This window comes from Schistocerca nitens, chromosome 2 (genome assembly GCF_023898315.1).
Source record: "Schistocerca nitens isolate TAMUIC-IGC-003100 chromosome 2, iqSchNite1.1, whole genome shotgun sequence".
Lineage (NCBI taxonomy): Eukaryota > Metazoa > Arthropoda > Insecta > Orthoptera > Acrididae > Schistocerca > Schistocerca nitens.
This window is the reverse complement of record NC_064615.1, coordinates 322,631,835-322,658,487: the sequence shown is the minus strand read 5'-3', so window position 1 is coordinate 322,658,487 and position 26,653 is coordinate 322,631,835. Positions and strand designations below refer to the sequence as shown.

The 26,653-nt window shown below is 42.0% G+C and overlaps 1 protein-coding gene across 1 annotated transcript in view; it reads left to right on the top strand.

Annotated features, from left to right (window-relative positions):
* Positions 1–26,653, top strand: part of LOC126236110 (low density lipoprotein receptor adapter protein 1-like) — a 190,545-nt gene that overhangs the window by 147,560 nt on the left and 16,332 nt on the right. The window contains exons 3-5 of the mRNA XM_049945180.1: positions 11,461–11,573; positions 21,038–21,149; positions 25,789–25,918. Of these exons, the coding sequence (XP_049801137.1) occupies positions 11,461–11,573; positions 21,038–21,149; positions 25,789–25,918 (355 nt within the window). The remainder of the gene's footprint in view (positions 1–11,460; positions 11,574–21,037; positions 21,150–25,788; positions 25,919–26,653) is intronic.

The window sequence follows — 26,653 nt, the reverse complement described above, 5'->3', positions numbered from 1 at the left end:
TGGCCAGAAAGTCTGCAATGTATTTCTAATTCAAAAATAAATGGAAAACACTCTGATCAGACAGAACATCGTGACCACCGACCTAACAGCCCCTATGTCCACTTTTGTAACAGCAGCGACCCGTCGTGGCATGGAAGCAGTGAGGTCTCGGTAGATCGCTTGAGAGAGTTGGCACCACATCGACACACACAGGTCACCTAGTTCCCGTAAATTCCGTGAAGGTGGGTAATGAACTCTGACGCCATGTTCAGTCACATCCCAGATGTGTTCGATCGGATTCAGATCTGGCGAGTTGGGGGCCAGCACATCAACTGGAACTCGCCATTGTGTTCCTCGAACCAATCCATCGCACTCCTGGCCTTGTTGGAAATTGCCACTGCCGTTGGGAAACACGATCGTCGTGAAGGGGTTTACGTGGTCTGCAACCAGTGTATGATACTCCTTAGCCGTCACAGTTCCTTGCTCGAGCTCCACTGCACCCATGGACGTCCAAGTGAATGTTCCCCAGAGCATAATGAAGCCGCCGGCAACTTGTCTCCGTTCTGCAGTACAGGTGTCAAGGAGCTGTTCCCCTGGAAGACAACGGATTCGCGCCCTCTCATCGATATGATGAAGAAGGTTCGAGATTCACCAGAGACTGCAACGCTTTGCCACTGCGCCAACGTCCAGTGCTGATGGTCACGTGCCCGTTTCAGTCGTAGATGGCGATGTCGTAGTGTTAACATTGGCACATGGATGAGCCGTCCGCTGTGGAAGCCCATCGCCAGGAGTGTTCGGTGCACTATGTGCTCAGACACACTTGTACTTTGCCCAAGTTTAAAGTATGATGTTAGTTCCGCTACAGTTCACCGCCTTACCTGTTTTACCAGTCAGCCCAGCCTACGACGTCCGACATCCGTCATGAGGGGTTGCCGCCCAACCCCACGACGTCTGGACGTGGTTTCGCCTTCCTATCGACACGGTTGAAGACACTCACCACAGCATTTCTCGAACACCCGACAAGTCATGCAGTTTCCGAAATGCTAGTGTCGAGCCTGTCGGCCGTCCATATCTGACCTCGGTCAGATTCGGACAGATCGCACGCCTTACCCGTCCTACACCCGGCAGGACGCTCACTGAAACTTCATGCACCAAGCGTGTGTATGAGTAACAGTCACTCCTCGCCAGGTGACGCTGCTATCGCCTGGACGGGTTTATATCGATATAGGTCGGTGTTCATAATGTTCTGGCTGATCTGTATATACTTTTTGTAGTCTTTTTGTATTATTTGCTGCCGGCCGAAGTAGCCGAGCGGTTCTAGGCGCTACAGTCTGGAACCGCGCGACCGCTACGGTCGCAGGTTCGAATCCTGCCTCGGGCATGGATGTGTGTGATGTCCTTAGGTTAGTTAGGTTTAAGTAGTTCTATGTTCTAGGGGACTGATGACCTCAGCAGTTAAGTCCCATAGTGCTCACAGTCATTTGAACCATTTGTATTATTTGCTAATTTACAAATTCATCTCCGTAATCTACAGGGTGTTACAAAAAGGTACGGCCAAACTTTCAGGAAACATTCCTCACACACAAATAAAGAAAAGGTGTTATGTGGACATGTGTCCGGAAACGCTTAATTTCCATGTTAGAGCTCATTTTAGTTTCGTCAGTATGTACTGTACTTCCTCGATTCACCGCCAGTTGGCCCAATTGAAGGAAGGTAATGTTGACTTCGGTGCTTGTGTTGATATGTGACTCATTGCTCTACAGTACGTAGCATCAACAGGTTAGTGTTCATCACGACCGTGGTTTTGCAGTCAGTGCAATGTTTACAAATGCGGAGTTGGCAGATGCCCATTTGATGTATGGATTAGCACGGGGCAATAGCCGTGGCGCGGTACTTTTGTATCGAGACAGATTTCCAGAACGAAGGTGTCCCGGCAGGAAGACGTTCGAAGCAATTGATCGGCGTCTTAGGGAGCACGGAACATTCCAGCCTATGACTCGCGACTGGAGAAAACCTAGAACCTAGAACGACGAGGATACCTGCAATGGACGAGGCAATTCTTCGTGCAGTTGACGATAACCCTAATGTCAGCGTCAGAGAAGTTGCTGCTGTACAAGGTAACGTTAACCACGTCACTGTATGGAGAGTGCTACGGGAGAACCATTTGTTTCTGTACCATGTACAGCGTGTGCAGGCACTATCAGCAGCTGATTGGCCTCCACGGGTACACTTCTGCGAATGGTTCATCCAACAATGTGTCAATCCTCATTTCAGTGCAAATGTTCTCTTTACGGATGGGGCTTCATTCCAACGTGATCAAATTGTAAATTTTCACAATCAACATGTGTGGGCTGACGAGAATCCGCACGCAATTGTGCAATCACGTCATCAACACAGATTTTCTGTGAACGTTTGGGCAGGCATTGTTGGTGATGTCTTGATTGGGCCCCATGTTCTTCCACCTACGCTCAGTGGAGCACATTATCATGATTTCATACGGGATGCTCTACCTGTGCTGCTAGAACATGTGCCTTTACAAGTACGACACAACATGTTGTTCATGCACGATGGAGCTCCTGCACATTTCAGTCGAAGTGTTCGTACGCTTCTCAACAACAGATTCGGTGACCGATGGATTGGTAGAGGCGGACCAATTCCATGGCCTCCACGCTCTCCTGACCTCAACCCTCTTGACTTTCATTTATGAGGGCATTTGAAAGCTCTTGTCTACGCAACCCCGGTACCAAATGTAGAGACTCTTCGTGCTCGTATTGTGGACGGCTGTGATACAATACGCCATTCTCCAGGGCTGCATCAGCGCATCAGGGATTCCATGCGACGGAGGGTGGGTGCGTGTATCCTCGCTAACGGAGGACATTTTGAACATTTCCTGTAACAAAGTGTTTGAAGTCACGCTGGTACGTTCTGTTGCTGTGTGTTTCCATTCCATGATTAATGTGATTTGAAGAGAAGTAATAAAATGAGCTCTAACATGGAAAGTAAGCGTTTCCGGACACATGTCCACATAACATATTTTCTTTATTTGTGTGTGAGGAATTTTTCCTGAAAGTTTGGCCGTACCTTTTTGTAACACCCTGTATACAGTAAGAATAAAAATTTTGCCTGTCTGAGAAGAGCAGTTAAAGGTAGTTGTTCCTCCATGCAGGAGGTACGCAGGTTCGATGCATACATATCTATGTTTGCATACAATCTTTCAAGTCAACATGCGGTGCATGTCGAAGGTTACCTTGTACCATTGCTTGTCATTCCCTTTCTTGTTCCAGTCGCACTTGGAGGGGTGGAAAAACGATGAGAGTGTATATGCTTCGGTACGAGTTCTGAATTCTCATACCTTGTCTTCGCCGTCCTTACCTAATATGTGCATAAGTGGCACCAGAATCGTTCTGCAGTCTGTGGCGAATGCCGGTTCTCTAAAGTGTTTCAGTAGTGTTCGGGAAAAGAGCGTCGTCTTCCCCCTAGGGATTCCCATTTGAGTTCACGGAGCGTTCCCGTAATACTCGTACGTTGATCGATCCTACCGATAACAAATATAGCAGCACGCCTCTGAATTGCTTCGATGTCTTCCTTTAATCCGATCTGTTGGGGACCCTATACACTCGAACAGAAGTCAAGAGTGGGCCACAAGAGTGTTCTATTCGCGGACTGCATTGTAAATGAGCTACACTTTTCTAAAGTCCTGCCAATAAACCGAAGTGAATCATTCGCCTTTGCTACTACCGTCCACACATGCTTGTTCCATTTCATATCGCTCTGCATCCTTACGCCTAGATACGTAATCGACGTCACTGCATCGAGCACCACGCCACTAACGCTGTATTCGAACAAGAGAGGATTGCTTTTCGTGATCTGCAATAACTTACAGTTTTACACAAATATAGTAGCTAGCACAGATTTCACAAACGTATAAAGTCCGGTGTCGTTAACTTCGAAAAGCGCTCTTCAATAGGCTATCAGTCTCTGATGTAGGCGGCGACTTTTCATAAGCTAGCCTATACTAGAAACTAGAAATCTAAACAAAAGGAAGGTTGGTTACAGTTTACATTCCGTCGGCACCGAAGCCATTGGAGAAGTTGAACAAGGATATGCACGGAAATCGGTTATGGCTTTCTCGAAGTAGCTAACCCAGGGTTGATTAAAATGAATCAAGTTGGCCGGAATAGAATTGCAGTTGAAGGAAAAGACTCCTAGCGCGCAAGCGTAGGCGAAGAAACAAGTATGGATGACATGCCATCAGTAGAACTGACCAGTCGGCAAAACAGTGCGCCCACGAGAGAAAAGCGTCAATTGGTTTTGTTTAGCAGTACACATCGCAGTTTTTGTCTAATATTACCAGTTTCAAATTTGAAACAATCCGTCTTCAGATATATCCTTGTTATCAAATGACTCGTCAATTAAGAAGCTACGTAGCCTCCACAAGGCAAAGAATCAGCAGTAGACATGTGTCACTTGGCTCGGCCGAAAGACATAGAAAGTCTCACATGTGCGAGGTGCCCTTTTCATCTGTCTGCTGCTTGCATTTGACTTTACCCATCCGACTTCTGCCTCACGTCACTCCCAGAGGAGACAGCTGCGAGATCGGCCACAGAACACGTGTCAAGGGCATGGCTGCTGTCCAACAAGCTCCGCATGCACTTTCCTCTACCTTCTGAGGTCATTGCTCCACGAACTACTGGCGGAAGGTACTACTTATACCAATATCTCACCCCGTCGCCCCTTTCCTTGTTCCATTTTGCGAAGGGCGCGTGGGATGAATGATGATCGGTAAATCACTGAATTAGTTCTAATTTCTTCCCGTTGTAGCCATTTTGCGACAAGTATGTGGGAGGGAGTAATATGTTGCGCAACTCTTCTTAGAACGAACGTTCTCGGAATTTACACAGAAAACCTCTCCGTGATGCACAACACTTCTCTTGCAGAGTTTGCTACTGCACTTTGTGGAGCATATCCGTAACGCTCTCGCACCGACTAAAATTTAATCACTGAACGATCCCGTGAAGAAACGCTTCGCTCGTGGTCGAATCTCGTCTACCTCTTCTATTAATCTAACTTGGTAAGAGTCCCAGACTGATGAGCAATACTTAAGAATCGATCGAACAAATCTTTTGTAAGCCACTTCTTTCGTGGACGAATCACGTTTTCTTAAGGTTCTTTCAAGGCATCTCAGCCTGGTATCTGCTTCACTTACAATGCAGCACTGTAATTGCTGTCGTTCACATAAAATAGTTTCAGCATCAGTGCGCGGCTCCTCTTCTCGATAGCCGTGCTGTTCACTCACGTGTGGCTTGTCAAGTGACAGCGTGGAGGTCATACCGCCATGCAAACAGTGGACGGTGACAGATTTCACCTGTTGTTGTTCTTGTGGTCTTCAGTCCTGAGACTGGTTTGATGCAGCTCTCCATGCTACTCTATCCTCTGCAAGCTGCTTCATCTTCCAGTACGTACTGCAGCCTACATCCTTCTGAATCTGTTTAGTGTATTCATCTCTTGGTCTCCCTCTACGATTTTTACCCTCCACGCTGCCCTCCAATACTAAATTGGTGATCCCTTGATGCCTCAGAACATGTCCTACCAACCCATCTCTTCTTCTAGTCAAGTTGTGCCACAAACTCCTCTTCTCCCCAATCCTATTCAATACCTCCTCATTAGGTATGTGATCTACCCATCTAATCTTGTGGTCTATTGACACACAGTCAACATGGGTTTAGAAAACATCGTTCCTGTGAAACACAACTAGCTCTTTATTCACATTAAGTGCTGAGTGCTATTGACAAGGGATTTCAGATCGATTCCGTATTTCTGGATTTCCGGAAGGCTTTTGACACTGTACCACACAAGCGGCTCCTAGTGAAATTGCGTCCTTATGGAATATCGTCTCAGTTATGTGACTGGATCTGTGATTTCCTGTCAGAGTGGTCACAGTTCGTTGTAACTGACGGAAAGTCATCGACTAAAACAGAAGTGATTTCTGGCGTTCCCCAAGGTAGTATTATAGGCCCTTTGTTGTTCCTACCCATCTAATCTTTCAGCATTCTTCTGTAGCACCAGATTTCGAAAGCTTCTATTCTCTTCTTGTCCAAACTATTTATCGTCCACGTTTCACTTCCATACATGGCTACACTCCATACAAATACTTTCAGAAACGACTTCCTGACACTTAAATCTATACTCGATGTTAAGAAATTTCTCTTCTTCAGAAATGCTTTCCTTGCCATTGCCAGTCTACATTTTATATCCTCTCTACTTCGACCATCATCAGTTATTTTGCTCCCCAAATGGCAAAACTCCTTTACTACTTTAAATGTCTCATTTACTAATCTAATTCCCTCACATCTCTCTGATTTATTCCGTTCAGGTCGACGTGTTGAGTTTTATATGCAAGCAGTTCGTGAACCCAACTATAAATATGTCCCGGCACTCGGTAACCTCGAATTTTCTTCTCTAAACTGTTTAAACGCCCATCCTGAAGTCACAGAACACGCCATCATCCCTCGCTCGCTAACAAGGACACGTACTCATCACTTTCGAATACACTAAGACCTCCTAGCGGCATTTGGGGAAAATCTAACTTAACGTCATTCCGCAATCCAGCGTCTCTCGAGTGCAACCCTCATTTCCTCAACCAGCGATTCCTCAGCTCATCATGTCGACTAAAAGTCGCGAGAAGGATCAGTGTCAGCTCCAAAAACCACGCATCATTTTGACGTCTTGCACGAGCTACTCTAATTGTCTGGAATAGCCAGACGTTCACGAGGGAATTACCGGTGCAACGAACGGCACGTTGGGAAGGTGGAGACCGACGTGGGAAGGACATGATCAGCGGCCTCGCATGGCATGTCATAGCCGCTGCAAACGAACACGTAAGAGTTGGCTACACGCTTTTCTCTTCATTGTTAACCACCGGACGTCTCATGAAAACAGAATATTAATACTTGCTCTTGAAAGGTACAGAGAAATGAAAGAAAGACTGACGTACTTTCAATTAACTCAGCAGAGTAAGCCTTCTTATACTGCAGAGCATGTTTCGTTGTGTGTATCACTCTGTGAAGAGAGGATTTTACGGACTGAAAATTTTGTGTTTAAGGTAAATAACAGGTGTTATGCCATCGTAAACATTTCTTGGACAGATCAGTTCCTTGACCCATATTAAGATCATTTCGTTCTGCGATAAACGTGCGTGTCCGCAGAAGTTTATTCAAGAGGGGGCAAGAGTCTAAGAGTGGCATTTTTTATAGAACTGATTCGTTGATTTTGATAACGTATAGTCCTCCAAGAACTAATTTTGACAAGAAGTGTATAAAACTTACTGTTTTTATACAACTGATAGTTATCCATTCGATTTTTTTAAGGTAGACTACTTTGATACTTAAATGGTATGCAGATTTTTCATTAATATACCCAAAGTACATCTTCTGATATTATTAATATGAAAATGAATGCTATATTTTTCATTCAAAAATGTAACATAACATCCTTCTTATGATTAAATCCATGGTATCCAACTAGTTCCTAACAAAAATAATTTTATTCACGCCCCAATATTGTTAGGTTAACATTGTTGGGTAGCAACAGAAATAATTAAAAATGACACATTTACACTCCTCAAAGTGCAGAAACAGGAAATACATTTATTCAATTTTGATGCCACCGTTAACACTTTCTTCGCTTACAAAATTCACATCTACCATGTTAATTGATCACTGGTTCATTTTTATGCTTTCGATTATTTAATGGTGACTGATTTAATTGAAGATGAATAGAATATGTTTTGAATGATATATTTTGTACTTTTTGAATAAAGTGTAATCCAGGATTCGAATAGGTGAATGGGAGAACCTCCCACGACTGAACTAAGGTGGTATTTGTTACCCCAGTTTGTCACATTTTTGTGTAGCCGTAACAACTGGACTGCATGCTGCATCCCATAGAGTTTGAGAAAGTCTCAATTCCTTGAGCGGACATTTTTTCGAACTTGAAATTTCAGTCCTTTCTTTCCTCTTCTCGACTGGGGCATTTCAGTCCACAACTGAAGCATAAATATACACACCCAGCGTATAACATGGCTGTGTTCTCCAGAGCTCTGCCATGTAAAACTGAATGTAGAACCGGTAAGCTATCAAGGCACTCCTTTGTCCACAAACACGTAGGGGACCAGTGTTGTGGCTAGGTAGACCAGTAGGGGGAGAGGGCGTCTTTGCGGGAATTTGGAATGGAAGTCGGGCAGATGTACTGCAGCCATGTTTTGATTGTACTGCGGACTGTTGCCGGAAACAGCGTTCCAGGGTTTTGGACCTGCCATTTTCTGCTGCTCGATAATGTCTGTACGAGCAAGCTACGGATTATGGACGCCATTTCGATAACGTTCTGTAAGGTTTCGCTTCCGCCTTGACCGCAGGACAGCGCCGAAACCACCGCTGTACCAAGGAAACAGTATAGTTCCCGTGAACAGTGTGACAACCAAACCCAAGTTATACGGGGCATCTCTGCGAAGACGCATCATGCGCATTATCTGTGGTATTTCAGTAGATATTTTCAATTTAGTTTTCCTAAAGTGTAGTTGGAGTCAGCCCAAACAATAACTGCCCATTACGTCTTTTATGCGGAGCGCAGTGACGGCGGAAAGCGACGGTTTGTTTCCCGTTACAAACAAAATTATTTTTTAAACGGAGGTTTTCATCTCAATTGTGGCATATTGTACGCCTCCCTCCCCATCCAAAATCCCTTTCACGCCTCATACCAAATGCTGTTCCCCCAAAACTCGAACAGCACTGCGGAGGCTCTCCAACTGCATTGGAACAGTACCTCAGTATCGAAAGAAACGAGGGACACTGTCTGAAACTCAGGCATAGGTGCTTTAATGAAGTTAAAATATATGGATCCACATACGTGGGAATTTGGACTGAGGAGGGAGGTGTGCTGGGGTAGTCCGTGGAGTTGCGCAAAACTCGCTGTACCAGGGTGGCGTAGTGGTCAGTGCATCTGCCTACTGAACTGGAGACCCGCGTTTGAATCCTGGCCTTGGTATAAATTTTTATTCGTCGTTTCAGTCCACATATACAGGGCGGTCCATTGATAGTGACCGGACCAAATATCTCACGAAATAAGTGTCAAACGAAAAAACTACAAAGAACGAAACTTGTCTAGCTCGAAGGGGGAAACCAGATGGCGCTATGGTTGACTCGCTAGATGGCGCTGCCATAGGTCAAACGGATATCAACTGCGTTTTTTTTAAATAGGAACCCCCACTTTTTATTACATATTCGTGTAGTACGTAAAGAAATATGAATGTTTTAGCTGGACCACTTTTTTCGCTTTGTGATAGATGGCGCTGTAATAGTCACAAACGTATAAGTACGTGGTACCACGTAACATTCCGCCAGTGCGGTTTGTATTTGCTTCGTGATACACTACCCATGTTAAAATGGACCGTTTACCAATTGCGGGAAAGGTCGATATCGTGTTGATGTACGGCTATTGTGATCAAAATGCACAACGGGCGTGTGCTATGTATGCTGCTCGGTATCCTGGACGACATCATCCAAGTGTCTGGACCGTTCGCCGGATAGTTACGTTATTTAATGAAACAGCAAGTGTTCAGCCACATGTGAAACGTCAACCACGACCTGCAACAAATGATGATGCCCAAGTAGGTGTTTTAGCTGCAGTCGCGGCTATTCCGCACATGAGTAGCAGACAAATTTCGCGAGAATCGGGAATCTCAAAAACGTCGGTGTTGAGAATGCCATATCAACATCGATTGCACCCGTACCATATTTATATGCACCAGCAACTGCATGGCGACGACTTTGAACGTCGTGTACAGTTCTGCCACTGGGCACAAGAGAAATTATGGGACGAGGACATATTTTTTGCACGCGTTCCGTTTAGCGACGAAGCGTCATTCACCAACAGTGGTAACATGAACCGGCATAATATACACAGATGGGCAACGGACAATCCACGATGGCTGCGACAAGTGGAACATCAGCGACCTAGGCGGGTCAATGTATGGTGCGGCATTATGGGAGGAAGGATAATTGGCCCCCATCTTATCGATGGCAATCTAAATGGTGCAATATATGCTGATTTCCTACGTAATGTTCTACCGATGTTACTACAAGATGTTTCACTGCATGACAGAATGGCGATGTACTTCCAACATGATGGATGTTCGGCACATAGCTCGCGTGCGGTTGAAGCGGTATTGAGTAGCACATTTCTAGAGAGGAGGATTGGTTGTCGAAGCACCATACCACGGCCGGCACGTTCACCGGATCTGGCGTCCCCGGATTTCTTTCTGTGTGGAAAGTTGAAAGATATTTGCTTTCGTGATCCACCGACAACGCCTGACAACATGCGTCAGCGCATTGTCAATGCACATGCGAACATTACGAAAGGCGAACAACTCGCTGTTGAGAGAAATGTCGTTATACGTATTGCCAAATGCATTGAGACTGGCGGACATCTTTTTGAGCATTTATTGCATTAATGTGGTATTTACAGGTAATCACGCTGTAACAGCATGCTTTCTCAGAAATTATAAGTTCACAAAGGTACATATACCACATTGGAACAACCGAAATAAAATGTTCAAACGTACCTACGTTCTGTATTTTAATTTAAAAAACCTACATGTTACCAACTGTTCGTCTGAAATTGTGAGCCAAATGTTTGCGACTATTACACCGCCATCTATCACAAAGCGAAAAAAGTGGTCCAACTAAAACATTCATATTTCTTTAGGTACTACACGAATATGTAATAAGAAATGGGGGTTCCTATTTTTACAAAAACGCAGTTGATATCCGTTTGACCTATGGCAGCGCCATCTAGCGGGCCAGCCATAGCGCCATCTGGTTTCCCCCTTCAAGTTAGACAAGTTTCGTTGTTTTAGTTTTTTCGTTTGTCGCTTATTTCGTGTGATATTTGGCCCGGTCACGGTCAATGGACCACCCTGTATACAAACTTTCAGTAACCTTCCTTTTTCGAGGTGACAATTAAAACATTATGAACCATCCTAATACTTTCTTTCGTGCGTGGTAATGTTCAAACGGCTCTGAGCACTATGGGACTTAACATCTATGGTCATCAGTCCCCTAGAACTTAGAACTACGTAAACCTAACTAACCTAAGGACATCACACAACACCCAGTCATCACGAGGCAGAGAAAATCCCTGACCCCGCCGGGAATCGAACCCGGGAACCCGAGCGTGGGAAGCGAGAACGCTTCCGCACGACCACGAGCTACGGACAATGGTAATGTTAAATATGCTGTTTATTATAATCATTACTATGAATACGCGAGAAATTTGCAATGAGAAGAAGTCTGTAGAGCCGAATAGTAAGAGTGGGCAAGTACTGGCCCTTGCCACCCCCACCCCTTGCGGACCCCAATGGTGACAGCTACGGTGAGGAGAGCAGGGAGCAGATGGCTTGAACTGGTGGTACCTGGACTGTTGCAGGCGAAGGCGGGCGGCCGTAAGCTGCCGCGCGTCGCCGTCTCTGTCAGCCTGCGGGGCATCCGTGTGTGCGACGTCTCCTCCGAGGAGATGCTGCTCGACGTCTCCATCTACAGGTGAGCGCTGCATCTGGCTAGCACAGCTGCACCTGCCAGTAGCGTACAGATAAGACGGGTGCAGAGAGGAGGCTCTCCGGACATAATATTACTCATCCCTTAAAAGAGTGTTCGAACGTAATGAATGACCTCGAAGAAAACGGTCTATTGACACACAGTCAACATGGGTTTAGAAAACATCGTTCCTGTGAAACACAACTAGCTCTTTATTCACATTAAGTGCTGAGTGCTATTGACAAGGGATTTCAGATCGATTCCGTATTTCTGGATTTCCGGAAGGCTTTTGACACTGTACCACACAAGCGGCTCCTAGTGAAATTGCGTCCTTATGGAATATCGTCTCAGTTATGTGACTGGATCTGTGATTTCCTGTCAGAGTGGTCACAGTTCGTTGTAACTGACGGAAAGTCATCGACTAAAACAGAAGTGATTTCTGGCGTTCCCCAAGGTAGTATTATAGGCCCTTTGTTGTTCCTTATCTATATAAGCGATTTGGGAGACAATCTGAGCAACCGTCTTCGGTCGTTTGCAGATGACGCTGTCGTTTATCGACTAATAAAGTCATCAGAAGATCAAAACAACCTGCAAAACGATTTAGAAGAAATATCGGAATGGTGCGAAAAGTGGCAGTTGACCTTAAATAACGAAAAATGTGAGGTCATCCACATGAGTGCTAAAAGCAATTCGTTAAACTTCGGTTACACGATAAATCAGTCTAATCTAAAAGCCGTAAATTCAACTAAATACCTAGGTATTACAATTACGAACAACTTAAATTGTAAGGAACACATAGAAAATGTTGTGGGGAAGGCTAACCAAAGACTGCGTTTCATGGGCAGGACACTTAGAAAATCTAACAGACCTACTAAGGAGACTGCCTGCACTAAGCTTGTCCGTCCTCTTTTTGAATACTGTTACACGATGTGGGATCCTTACAAGATAGGACTTACTGAGTACATCGAAAAAGTTCAAAGAAAGACAGCACGTTTTGTATTATCGCGAAATATGGGAGAGAGTGTCACAGAAATGATACAGGATTTGGGATGGACATCATTAAAAGAAAGGCGTTTTTCGTTGCGACGGAATCTTCTCACGAAATTCCAATCACTAAATTTCTCCTCCGAATGCGAAAATATTTTGTTGACACCGACTTACATATGGAGGAACGATCACAAAGATAAAATAAGGGAAATCAGAGCTCGTACGGAAAGATAAAGGTGTTCGTTCTTTCCGCGCGCTATACGAGATTGGAATAATAGAGAATTGTGAAGGTGGTTCGATGAACCCTCTGGCAGGCACTTAAATGTGATTTGCAGAGTATCCATGTAGATGTAGATGTAGCACACTGGTCGCTTTGGAGCTCTAAGATGGCGTAGAACTGGTACCGCCATGTGACAGCCGGCCGGAGTGGGCGAGCGGTTCTAGGCGCTACAGTCGCAGATTCGAATCCTCCCTCAGCCTTGGATGTGTGTGATGTCCTTAGGTTAGTTAGGTTTAAGTAGTTCTAAGTTCTATGGGACTGATGACTTCAGCAGTTAAGTCCCATAGTGCTCAGAGCCATTTGAACCATTTTTGAAAGAAATACACTGAAGCGCCAGACAAACAGGTACAGGCATGCGTATTCACATACAGAGTTATTTAAACAGGCAGGATACGGCGCTGCGGTCGGCAACGCCTTTATAAGACGACTAGTGTCTAGCGCAGTTGTTAGATCGATTACTACTGCTACAATGGCAGTTTATCAAGATTTTAAGTGAGCTTAAACGTGGTGTTATAGTCGGCGCACAAGCGATGGAACACGGTATCTCCGCGGCAGCGACGAAGCGGGTATTTTCCCGTACGACCATTTCACGAGTGTACCATGAATATCAGGAATCCGGTAAAACATCAAATCTCCGACATCGCTGCTACCGGAAACCGTTCAACGTGACAGAGGTGCAATCCTTCCGCAAACTGCTGCAGATTTCAGTGCTGGGCCATCAACAAGTGTCAGTATGGGCTATCGGAGCCGAAGGCCGTGTACCCTTGACGATTTCACGACCCATCAATGTTGGACTGTTTATGACTGGAAACATGTTGCGTAGTCGGACGAGTCTCGTTTCAGATTGTATCGAGCGGATGGACGTGTACGGGTATGGAGACAACCTCATGAATGCACGGACCCTGTATGCCAGCAGCCGACTGTTCAAGCTGGTGGAGGCTCTGTAATGTGGGGCGTGTGCAGTTCGAGTGATATGGGACCCCTGATATACGTCTACGTACTATTCTGACAGGTGACACGTACATGAACATCCTGTCTGATCACCTACTTCCATTTATGTCCATTGTGCATTCCCACTGACAATTCCAGCAGGACAATGCGACACCCCACACGTCCAGAATTGTACAGAGTGGTTCCAGAAACACTCTTCTGAGTTTAAACACTTCCTCTGGCCACCAAACTCCCCAGAAATGATCATTATTGAGCATATCTGGGAGGCCTCGCAACGTGCTGTTCAGAAGAGATCTCCACTCCCTAGTATTCTTACGGATTTATGGACGGCCATGCAGGATTCATGGTGTCAGCTCCCTCCAGCACTATTTCAGACATTAGTCGAGTACATGCCACGTCATGTTGCGACACACGATATTAGGCAAGTGTACCAGTTTCTTTGGCTCCCCCAGGATACACGAAACTAGTCAGCACACTGTCGCAGAAACAACGAAAAATGCGTTCCAGATTTAAAAGAACGCAAAGTTACCTAGATTGACGAAGTTTAACAGAAGCTCGAAATTTAGCCAACTTCAATGCGAGATGATTTGAACAGTTTCCACATGAAACTTTCTTGAAATCTGGTAAAAACCCAAAGAGATTCCTGGTCGTATGTAAAGTAAACCAGCGGAAAGAAGCAGTCAATACCTTCACTGCATGACAACAATGGTGATGTTACCTATGACAGTGCCACTAAAGCAGAGTTTACTAAACATGGTTTTACGAAATTTCTTCACAAAAGAAGGCGAAGTATATATTCCAGAATTCGAGTAGATAACAACCGCCAACATGAGCAACTTAGAAGTAGATATCCTCGGTGCAGCGAAGCAGCTTAAAATACTTAATAAAGGCAAGGGCTCCGGTTCGATTGTGTACCGGCCAGGTGTCTCAGAATATACTGATGCAATAGCTCCATACGTAGCAATCATATACAACAGCTCGCTCGTAGAAAGATCTGTATCCAAAGATTGGACAGTAGCACAAGTCATACCAATGCTACAGAAAGGGAACAGGAGCAATCTGCTGAGTTACAGATTCATATCACTAACGTCGATTTGCAGTATGATTTTGAAACATGTATGCATTACCTCGAAGATAACGATTTGTTGACAAGTAGCCAACACGGATCCAGAAAATATCGTTCTTTTGAAACATAACTAGCTCTTTATTCTCACGAAGTAATTAGTTGCCACCGATAGGGGACATAAAAAGTGACTCCATATTTTTAGATTTCCAGAAGGCTTTTGACACCGTTCCTCACAAACGGAACGATGTCTAATCAAACTGGGTGCCTATGGAGTATCGTCTGTCTCAGTTTTGCGACTGGATTCGTCATTTCCTGTCAGAGAAGTTCGTAGTAACTGACGGAAGGTGATCGAGTATAACAGAAGTAATATCTGGCGTTCCCCAAGGAAACGCCTCTGCTGTTCCTGATCTACATCCGTTTCCGCAAATTTGATCGTACCATTTTCAAAACTCTTTCGTTGCAGTGACTGTAGAGCGTTCGACATTCCTTGTGCTCCCCAGTCATCAACCGAGGAACAAACCACGTATGCTGCCACTCGATCAATATGCAGTTTCTTTTTGTTAAAATATTATGACAGGAACCAGTTGAGACTCCAACTTCTTCTGCGAGTTCTCTGACAAACTACATTTAGCGTGCAGCAGATCCTTTTATTTTATGAATGGGCACCACCAGTTGAGGGGAAAAGCCTGCCTTGTTGACGGTCTTCTTCAATTGATTGACGACCACTTCTGAATGCGAGAACCGTTTGTGACATTTTCGTAAAATTGCGTCAAAAGTATTCTTTAAATGTTTCCCTCGTTTTCACGCGAAATGTCACATTGCGTGGCTATTCCCTTAAACCATTCTCTGCAGAAAGTGACACGAACAACCAGTGATAGCAATGGATAAAGTGCTGCCAACGGCACATAGCTAAGGACGGTTCGTTGCCGCGTAAATAAAAATTTAGGTAGTTATTCGCACAGACGCCGTGTTGCCTCTGTATGAACCTCAACGTCTTTCACAATGTCTCCTCGCATCACATTCATAATCTGATCTAATGGAAATAGTTGCCAAGAAGAAATTTCGATATACCGACTGAGGACGCTGCTTTGTGCAGTTCTCGAAGATGGGAACAAATGCTCTACAAACGTAATATTGCGCTTTTCCGATTCTTATTTAACGCTGTTACCTTGTTTACGCTACTCTGGCGCTTCATGTACTTACGAATTCATTTTGCATATTCGAGAAAGTAACAGAAAAAATTAAATCCATTAACGATTATTTCAGTTACGTAGCGCTGAAAGACAAAAATTCAGTACCTTGTCATGAAGATGACATTTACGCAGTAAACCACTTCAGAATCCCTAGCTATTCGCAACTTGCACAGTAACAATTTGTGTTCCACAAATCTTCCATATTGGAGGCAATCTATCGTCTTTTGTACTGTGACGTCATGTATTACAGTCGTTAAGCTGTTTATGTCCTTCAGCTATAAAATTCGATTTATTTTATTTAGACATCTTATACCATTTTACAAGCATGAAAACTGTTGTGATTTCGTTTGCCATTTGCTTCCTGTTGGGACGCTATAAAGTAAGGGAACCACAGAAATATAATGTTTTGTAATGCATTACACACTTCAAGTGTATAATGCATTCTCTAAAACGGACACCAATTAATGAAATCAAAGAATTAAATTCGTATATTATATGCTACATTTTGACTACAAAATACAAGTATGATCTATAAAGTGGGCAGCAAGGACAATCAGACTTATCAAGTGTCTCATTTCTCAGTAGTTTTTTAACATTAATGGGGTATATTGCATGGAAAAGAGGTATGATACACATTCCAGAAAAAAATGCAACACCCTCAAGGACTGTGTTCAGCAGTTCCAGGAAATGTGCACACTGAGGGCAGAGGGATTTGTAGCGTTTAGTGATCCATTTGGCACAGTTATCAGTGATCAAATGGTCAATTGTGTAGAGACTTTAATATAGATTTCTTAATACCATTCACTGTTTCCCAAAAAATACTGAGCCTGTTGCGATGTTAAACAACAAACCTACTAGACAACTAATACCAGCTCCTCTGCAATAGATGGCTGTTTTTGTAAATAGTGACTTGTCACTTGTTTGGACACTAGACAGCATCTCTAATGGTATATCAGATCACAACTACTTGACACTAAGTATGACTATGCCAGACACAAATAAGCAGGCAGAAGCTCTCCAACACACACACACAAAAGATCAACTGGGAACAAAAACAATATAGCACATCTCACACATTTGCTCCTTAAAGTTGACTGGAAGGATGTCTACTGCAGTAGCAATCTTGACAGTAAGGTTCTTGAATATATGAGTGTCTTGCAACAATAAATAAATAAAATAAAAAATTGCTATGAAGTGGCATTCCTAATCAAACTTGCAGCTAAGCAGTACACATGCAAAATCTCTAATAACGAATGGCTAACGCTAGGAATACAAACCTTTTGCAGAAATAAGAGATTGCCATATCTCTACAGTAAAACTACAGACAGTGAGTTATTCCATAACTATTTCAAACAGTTCAAAAGAATTCTAAACAAAGTAATTATACAATTGGCATTTCATAATTAGCTCAAGTAATAGATCAAAAGCCATGTGGTAATTGATCAGTGAAACAGTTGGTAAAAAAGGCAAGATACACTCAATAACATGCATTAAAAATGAACGTGGTGTTATCGCTGACCCTAAGCAATTATGTGAAATATTCAATAGTCACTTCATAAACATTGGTGACAGGTTTTCTTGTTCAATCAAGACTCCTGCACCTGCTCGTCACTCAAATTCAGCAGTACTCCCACAATCACTTTTTCTTGATCCAGTCACACCAAGTGAAATTTGCAGTAGTATAACGCAGAAATCACACAAACATTCCTGGGGTTTAGATGTTATATCTGATTACCTTTGAAACAAATCTGTCATCCCGTGTGTGGCCCACTGTCAGATAAACTGCTCCTTATCATCAGGTAAATTCCCCAGAATTTTTAAAGTAGTAAAAGTTGTTCCTCTATGTTAAAAAAAGATGAAAGGAATGGTGTAAACAACTACAGACCCACCTTCATCTTATCCAGCATATCAAAAGACCTTGAGAATGCTGTACATGATCACGTTATTAATTTCTTGAAAGGTAACTGCATTCTGAGTCTTCATCAGTTTGGCTTTCAGAAAGGGAGGTCAATAAATGGAGCAACATATTCATTTTAAATGAAATCTATACTGCATTCAATGAAAGAAAACACACAACATGTGTGTTCCTTGATATCGCAAAAACTTTTGGTCTTTTCAGCCATGAATTACTCTTGGAGAAACTACTACATTGTGGAGTTAGAGGAATGAGCAATTACTTGTGTAGGTCTTATCTTTCAGATAAAACACAGAATGTAGTAATCACCTCAAAAAATTGTGAAAGTGCTCAGTCAAACGAGCAAGTAGTGAGACAAGGCATTCGCCAAGGTTCCACACTTGGTCCCCATCTATTTCTAATATTTGTCAATGATCTGGCCCAAAGCATTCAGGAAGGTCTACCTATAAAGTTCAAAATTACTGATACAAACTGTAATATGGTAAAATGGCTAAATAAAAACAATCTTCTTCTAAATAAAGATAAACAATCTACATTAATTTCCACTCAACGCAAAGGTATCATCTGTGATAGATGATGTCGGGGTAGAGAATGAGCCCATATATCAAGAAGTAACCACAAAATTCCTTGGAGTGTGGATAGATGACACACTACAGTGGGACATATGTAAAGATGAATTATTAAATAGAATGAGCAGTCTTTGTTATGATTTTATTATTCTAAGTAAATTCTTTGATATGGAAACACTATAAAGTGCCTACTTTGCACTAGTGCACTCAATAGTTGCGTATTGCATTCCTTTTTGGGACTCCTCCCACAAGAAGATATTTATTATAAAGAAATGAATAATTAGGACAATGAAACAAGTGCCCCTATCCTCCACCACTAGACACCTCTTTACAGAGCTCATTATCTTGCCAGTGTCTTGTATCTATATTCATGATACAGTGTGTTTCAGTCATGGAAGTTTACATATATTTACAAAAAATAAAGATGTTCACCACCATAATATTCGACATTGCAGTGACATATTTATAGTTGATCAATGGCTATGTAAAGGACACAACAGTGTAAAACACTTCTGTACGAGAAGCTACCTGAAAGCGTACAGTCTTGCCAGAAAGGATTCAGACCCAAAATAAAGTCAATGCTACAGAAGCAGTGCCACTATTCTGTATGGGAATTTATGAATACCAATCTAAAATAATTTGTGTAATGTACCTTAATATGTGTGTTACCATTTCACTTTCACTTGACTTGTTTGCCTCACTTAATAGATATAACTGTTGGCTCCTTGTTATGACTTATTTGCACACATGACAACATAATGTAAATAGTGTATACAGGCATTACTCTGCAATCTTTATCCGATGGCTGTGTGTGAACATATTGTAAGAGTGATGACTGTATATGAATGACATATAATTTACATAACTGTATATCATAAAAATGTGTATATTTATGTGTGTATGTAACTTAAATGTGATTTGTCCTATACTATGTGTAATAAAACAATGAGATTTCTTAGATCAATAAAAAATTAGATCTGTGCACCCTCTGTTTTGACCCTGCAGGCAGTAAATGCACTAAGTTTAGAGATGAATGGTGTTTGCAAATTCATTCTAGGGTACAACAAACCCCACTGACGAGTATGTACTCACTCCTCTTGAACATCTTCATCCATTTTTCTGGGGTCATGTTGTGGGCCTGGACCTTTGGGAAGCTGCATGGGCGTGTCGATGGATTGCTGCATGTGTTGGGCACAAAGTATCAGTGGTGTGTCACTGCTTTTGGCAGTGGTCTGTGGAACACTCCCACATCTGTAGATCAGTTTCTAGATGTTCATGCAGTATTCGTGCATGTAAAGATCAAAGCACTGTGCAAGCAGTGGTGGTCAACCGAATGTCATCCAGAGACGAAATATGGGTACATGTTGCACCTGATGTGTTAATCAGGACTGCAGTCATATTTGCCTCTGGACAGGGTGCCACTGACACTATGACACTGCCAAGCACAGCTATTCTGATGTTGAGAAAGAGTTGACTGGAGAGTGGACTGGTGCTCTATTGTCTTCGGTGATGAGTGTAGGTTCTGTCTATATGCAAGTGATTGATGTACACATGTACAGCTTAGACCTGGTGAGCAGTCTATTCTCTAAGGCATTTGCCTATGATACACAGGTCCCACTACAGACTTCATAGTGGGGGGCCACAATTAACAATTGCCATCACATCTGGTGTTTCTGAACCAGGCGCACTACATAGTAGACTGTATCCCTGTGCTATTGGCAATTTTTGACAGGAAGGTGACGTGCTTTTCGAGCACAACAATGCAAGTCCACGTACTTCTGCTGTGATGCAATGTGCTGTTTATAGTGTACAACTACTTCCCTAGTGAGCAAGATCACCAGATGTCTCACCAATTTAATACGTATAGGACATGGTGAAGCGGTAACTTAGTTGTTGTCCAGGTCATGCAAGAACCTTTGCCAAATCACAATAAAGGATGCAAAGTGATGTTTGGAACAGTCTATCACGTGATGTTATTTGGCACCTTCATGATCTTTTGCACCTGAGAATACATGACCATGTTACCACCACATGGGGGAGGGGGGGATTACACTGTGTATTGATAACTGATGTGACTGTTTGGCCACTCTTTACCGTGATGTGTGTTTCATTTGCTCTGAACTTGTTATCATATACTCATACAATATACTACCTGTCACATCACTTCTCAATAAAATTACCTTGTCCTTGAGTGAGTTGAAATTTTTTTTCCCCTCTCCCCAGTGTCTGACCCGTAAAATATATAAGTCTCGGGGTAACATCTCAGTTACTTCCTGTTACTTACTGAGGTACGATAAAAAACTGCTCAGTTCATTTACAGACTGTTGTTGAACAGTTCCTCACAATTCAAGACTTTCCTTCTGTCTGTCATATAGACAGACATGATGTAGACTTTACGTCTATGGGGTTTCATACTGGGACAATATCACTTCCATTAGTATTTGTACACACACATACTATACATGTTTTAGGCCAGTCAAGAATGATATATGATATCATATGTTTCCAGGATCTCCTACTGCTCTGCTGATGCCACATACAACCATGTATTTGCATTCATTGCAACGAATAGCAACGAAACACTGGAGTGCCATGCATTCCTGTGCCCTAAAAGGAAAATTGTAAGTATAGTTATATAGTTTTACATATAACTTGTGTAGTTAATCATAATGAAGTGAAACATATCGTTGCAGATTTATATTACATATTCACATATAAATATTGCTACATGATGACCATTAACAAGTTATATGAATCAGTATTTCGTACTGACTACCCTTTACATATCACGTAAATACAAATTCTTTTACAGTAGGAGTTGTTAAGGAAAACTTGTTCACTTTGTCTTCATATATAATTTTTCTGTCTGTTAGACATTTTACATCACTGGATAAGTGATCAAAAATTTTCGTAGCAGCACTGTGCACCCCTTTTTGTGTTAAAGTAGACTTTAATGTAGAATAATAAATATAATTTTTTTCTTCTGATATTGTAATTATGTACACCATGGTTCCTTTTGTGCTGTAGTGGTTTATTTACAACAAACTTCATGAGAGTTTATATAACAATGAAAAAAATCAATTTTTGGCAAAATAATGTAATTGGGTAGATAAAAAAATCTACTCACCAAGCGGCAGCAGAACACATACATAAAAGAATGTTATAGTTAGGCAAACTTTCAGAGATAGTGGCACCTTCTTCAGGCAGAAGAGTTGAATGGGAACGAAAAGGGGTGAAGGAAAATAACTGAAGATGTCTAGGAAAAGAGGTAGATTTAGGAAAAGTCACCCAGAACTGCAAGTCAGGGGATACTTACCGGATGTAATGAGAAGTCTTTCCTTCTCATTCCTAGAACTGTCCAGTCATTTTCATCGCCCCTGTTTCTTCTCCTTCAACCCTTCTGCTTGAAGGAGGAGTCACTGGCTCTAAAAGCTTACCTAATTATAACCTTCTGTGTGTGTTCTACCACTGCTTGGTGCGTTGAATTTTTATCTATCCATTTTGGAATCAATTCATGTTCATGGGAACAATTTTCCAGAAAACCGATTATGTCACTGAGAATAATAGGTAGTTCTGATTTCCATAAATGTTAATAATGCTGGGAAACACTTCTAGAAGAGTAACCAAGTACAAAAGCTTGAATTACACAAAGAAGTGAAAACATATTTATATTAGTGTAGCACTCAATTTGGGCCATATAGACTGTCTCTGCACTACTCTGACTGTCAGTTACAATGTACTCTGCTTATGCAGAGTATCTATCACATCTGCCATCTTTTATACATTTTACAGATGATATGGAATCATAAAAATCTGTAAACAGCCTTTAATTTCCTGCTACTTTACCTTACGCATCATTCAGTGCTATGTGACAAAGATCATATGAAAATTTCACTACACTTCCACAGTAGTCCACATTTGAACCTTCGAGCGGGTTATCCTTTCACTTCAAATGCAGATTGAGTAGTTCTTCAGCAACATAAAGACTGGATCCAGTCAATCTTGGGAAGGACTCAGTATAGTGTTTTCAAAGGGTAAATACTTGATCCATTACACATCTTATGGTACACAAGTTACTTTATGCAGATTATTCAGCTGCAATGGTATGAGATGAAGCAAATGAAAAACTAATCCAGTACATCAAACAGTCTCTTAGTGAGGTAAAGATATCCTTTCCAAAATTAAGTATGAAGATCTCATAATCATACACTGTGCTAATTTTATTAGTGGCCTTGTAAATAAAATCTTGACATAGACTAATATGTGGATGTCATGATAAAAAAGATAAACAGTCTTGGTTATGTTATGAACTTAGTAAACAATGGTGACTGAATTAGATGTTAAATAAGTCTGTACACAAATTTAGTAGGACCATGAATGCAGGAAAGAACAGGCAAACATGTAAACCTTTGTGTAAAAGCCTTGAACTAATGACAACCCCTTCTATCTTTATACAGGGTGTTACAAAAAGGTACGGCCAAACTTTCAGGAAATATTCCACACACACAAATAAAGAAAAGATGTTATGTGGACATGTGTCCGGAAGCGCTTAATTTCCATGTTAGAGCTCATTTTAGTTTTGTCAGTATGTACTGTACTTCCTCGATTCACCGCCAGTTGGCCCAATTGAAGGAAGGTAATGTTGACTTCGGTGCTTGTGTTGACATGCGACTCATTGCTCTACAGTACTAGCATCAAGCACATCAGTACGTAGCACCAACAGGTTAGTGTTCATCACGAACGTGGTTTTGCAGTCAGTGCAATGTTTACAAATGCGGAGTTGGCAGACGCCCGTTTGATGTATGGATTAGCACAGGGCAAAAACCATGGCGCGGTAGGTTTGTATCGAGACAGATTTCCAGAACGAAGGTGTCCCGACAGGAAGACGTTCGAAGCAATTGATCGGCGTCTTAGGGAGCACGGAACATTCCAGCCTATGACTCGCGACTGGGGAAGACCTAGAACGACGAGGACACCTGCAATGGACGAGGCAATTCTTCGTGCAGTTGACGATAACCCTAATGTCAGCATCAGAGAAGTTGTTGCTGTACAAGATAACGTTGACCACGTCACTGTATGGAGAGTGCTACGGGAGAACCATTTGTTTCCGTACCATGTACAGCGTGTGCAGGCACTATCAGCAGCTGATTGGCCTCCACGGGTACACTTCTGCGAATGGTTCATCCAACAATGTGTCAATCCTCATTTCAGTGCAAATGTTCTCTTTATGGATGAGGCTTCATTCCAACGTGTTCAAATTGTAATTTTTCACAATCAACATGCGTGGGCTGACAAGAATCCGCACGCAATTGTGCAATCACGTCATCAACACAGATTTTCTGTGAACATTTGGGCAGGCATTGTTGGTGATGTCTTGATTGGGCCCCATGTTCTTCCACCTACGCTCAATGGAGCACGTTATCATGATTTCATACGGGATACTCTACCTGTGCTGCTAGAACATGTGCCTTTACAAGTACGACACAACATGTGGTTCATGCACGATGGAGCTCCTGCGCATTTCAGTCGAAGTTTTCATACGCTTCTCAACAACAGATTCGGTGACTGATGGATTGGTAGAGGCGGACCAATTCCATGGCCTCCATGCTCTCCTGACCTCAACCCTCTTGACTTTCATTTATGGGGACATTTGAAAGCTCTTGTCCACGCAACCCCGGTACCAAATGTAGAGACTCTTTGTGCTCATATTGTGGACGGCTGTGATACAATATGCCATTCTCCAGGGCTGCATCAGTGCATCAGGGATTCCATGCGACGGAGGGTGGATTCATGTATCCTCGCTAACAGAGGACATTTTGAACATTTCCTGTAACAAAGTGTTTGAAGTCACGCTGGTACATTCTGTTGCTGTGTGTTTCCATTCCATGATTAATGTGATTTGAAGAGAAGTAATAAAATGAGCTCTAACATGGAAAGTAAGCGTTTCCGGACACATGTCCATATAACATATTTTCTTTCTTTGTTTGTGAGGAATTTTTCCTGAAAGTTTGGCCATACCTTTTTGTAACACCCTGTATATGGAACACTCAATTGTATGGAACAGTGTCATCAACAGTTTTAGTAAATTTCTTTGAAAACAGGTGTCACGGGAGGGATAGATCAAATTATAAACTAATATATCACAGTCTCAATTTTTTTGAGAATATTCCCCATTTTATGGAAATGAAAATTTACAATAAAACTGCAAACATATATAAACTATCAACTGAAACAAGCATTACAAAAAAAATTAAAATTGAATTTTATTATTGTGTAGATCAAGGGTGTCCAAATCAATGTGGCCCAAGAAGTAAACATTTATCACAGCATCAGAAATATATATATTACATGAAATTCCATTTATGTACAGTTATGATAAGTTGAATATTTTCAATTTTAAACTTGCACCACATGATGCTATTCTCTCATTGGCCCACACTGTTCTTAACATAGCTACCCACTCTATATTTGACCCATCCCCATGTCTCATTCTTATAACCAGCCAATCCTTCAGATGCACAGGTCCGTTATTTTACAGCAACTTTGGTTGTAACAGGAAACTAAACATTTAGAGACATGAATTTATGGAAATGCAAGGAAATCTGTACAGTTATGATAAAGAACCTGTTTCCCCATTGTTCTTATCACTACAAGTCAGTAGAGCCAGAAATCTAAGTTACTTAAAATTGTGTATATGTCTTAACTACATGCCTCTGACTGCCACCCTCTCCCCCTTCCTCTTTGGTTACTGTGTGTGTTAAGTATGTTATGTATGCCCCAAAAATTCACATCTTCTTCCAATGTGACCCAGATAAGCTAAAAGGTTGGACACCCCGGGTGTAGATGAAATCACGACCGATGAAAATACATAGATAAAACTGAGATTATTGATGAATCTCTATAAGGTTTTGATACAGCTTTCACTAATAGATAGATTGCTTCATGAGGAAGATTTGTGTGGATAATTTTCTTACCACTGTGCTGCAGAAGACTTCCAGTTGTAGATACTTTGTGCTACATGTGTGAAGCCAGGGAAAGTTGATAGTCAAATTCTAATTGTAAAAATATGCTGTGTGATTTTCAACTTTTACTCTCTGAGATTCATCACTGTTCACAAATTCACCATCCGTACCAGAAGTTATCACAATAATTTTCAGTTGCTGAAGTATCATAGTACTCTTTTCCCTTCTGCACTATATTTTTTTTGTAAGCACAAGTCATTAATAGAGAACAGTACAGTAGTACATTTTATGTTTGCAGGCACAAGAGGTCACACTAACTGTGGCACGGTCTTTCAACACAGCCTATGAGATGTGGCAGATGTCTCAAGGATCCAACAAACTTCAGGATGAGATCAACAGACAGCTGTCTCAGAAACATAAAATCTCGGGTAAGTACACCAGGAGAGGCTACTACTAAGAAGCAGTGCTCATCACAGAGTTGGATATTGTAACATATTCAGGTTATCTGAATTAAATTGCTGACACTAATGAAATATACATTTCAAGAAAGGAAAAATGTCAAAGTATATCACTGGAAAGATTTACAGGTTCTTTAAAAGCTGTCATTACATTTTGTGAAATAGCAACTGAAGTATTGTATTGGTGGTAACAAAAAGAGATATTCTTCAATAAATGAACAAAGAATTTACAAAGCAGATAAGAGATTTTTTAATATTGTGGTGGATTACTTTAACCTGACCTAAAAATGAGTGATGAATGATAGGTAAGAATGAATATAATGTTATCATCATCACCACCAACATCATCATCAGTTTGACATCCATTGTTATTTAAAGGTGTCCCCTAAACTTTGCCATGGATTACAGTCCTAGGTGGTATACAACCAAGCTGCTCCAGCATGTTTTTTAGTCATCTGCCCACCTCCAGTTAGATTATTGTCTTAGTCTCTTCCTGTCTCTTGGAATGCAGCAAACAATCTCCTTGCGTGCATATCTTGTCAACCTCCATTTCATTTTCATTACTATCATACTTACATAGAAGCACTAGAAAACTAGGACATAGTCAACTCTATGATAGGTTATCAGCTGCCAACCAATAGGCAGAAGATATTGTAAATAAGAAAACTGTAAGAGGTGGAGCAGTCATTATTTTAAATTTATTCA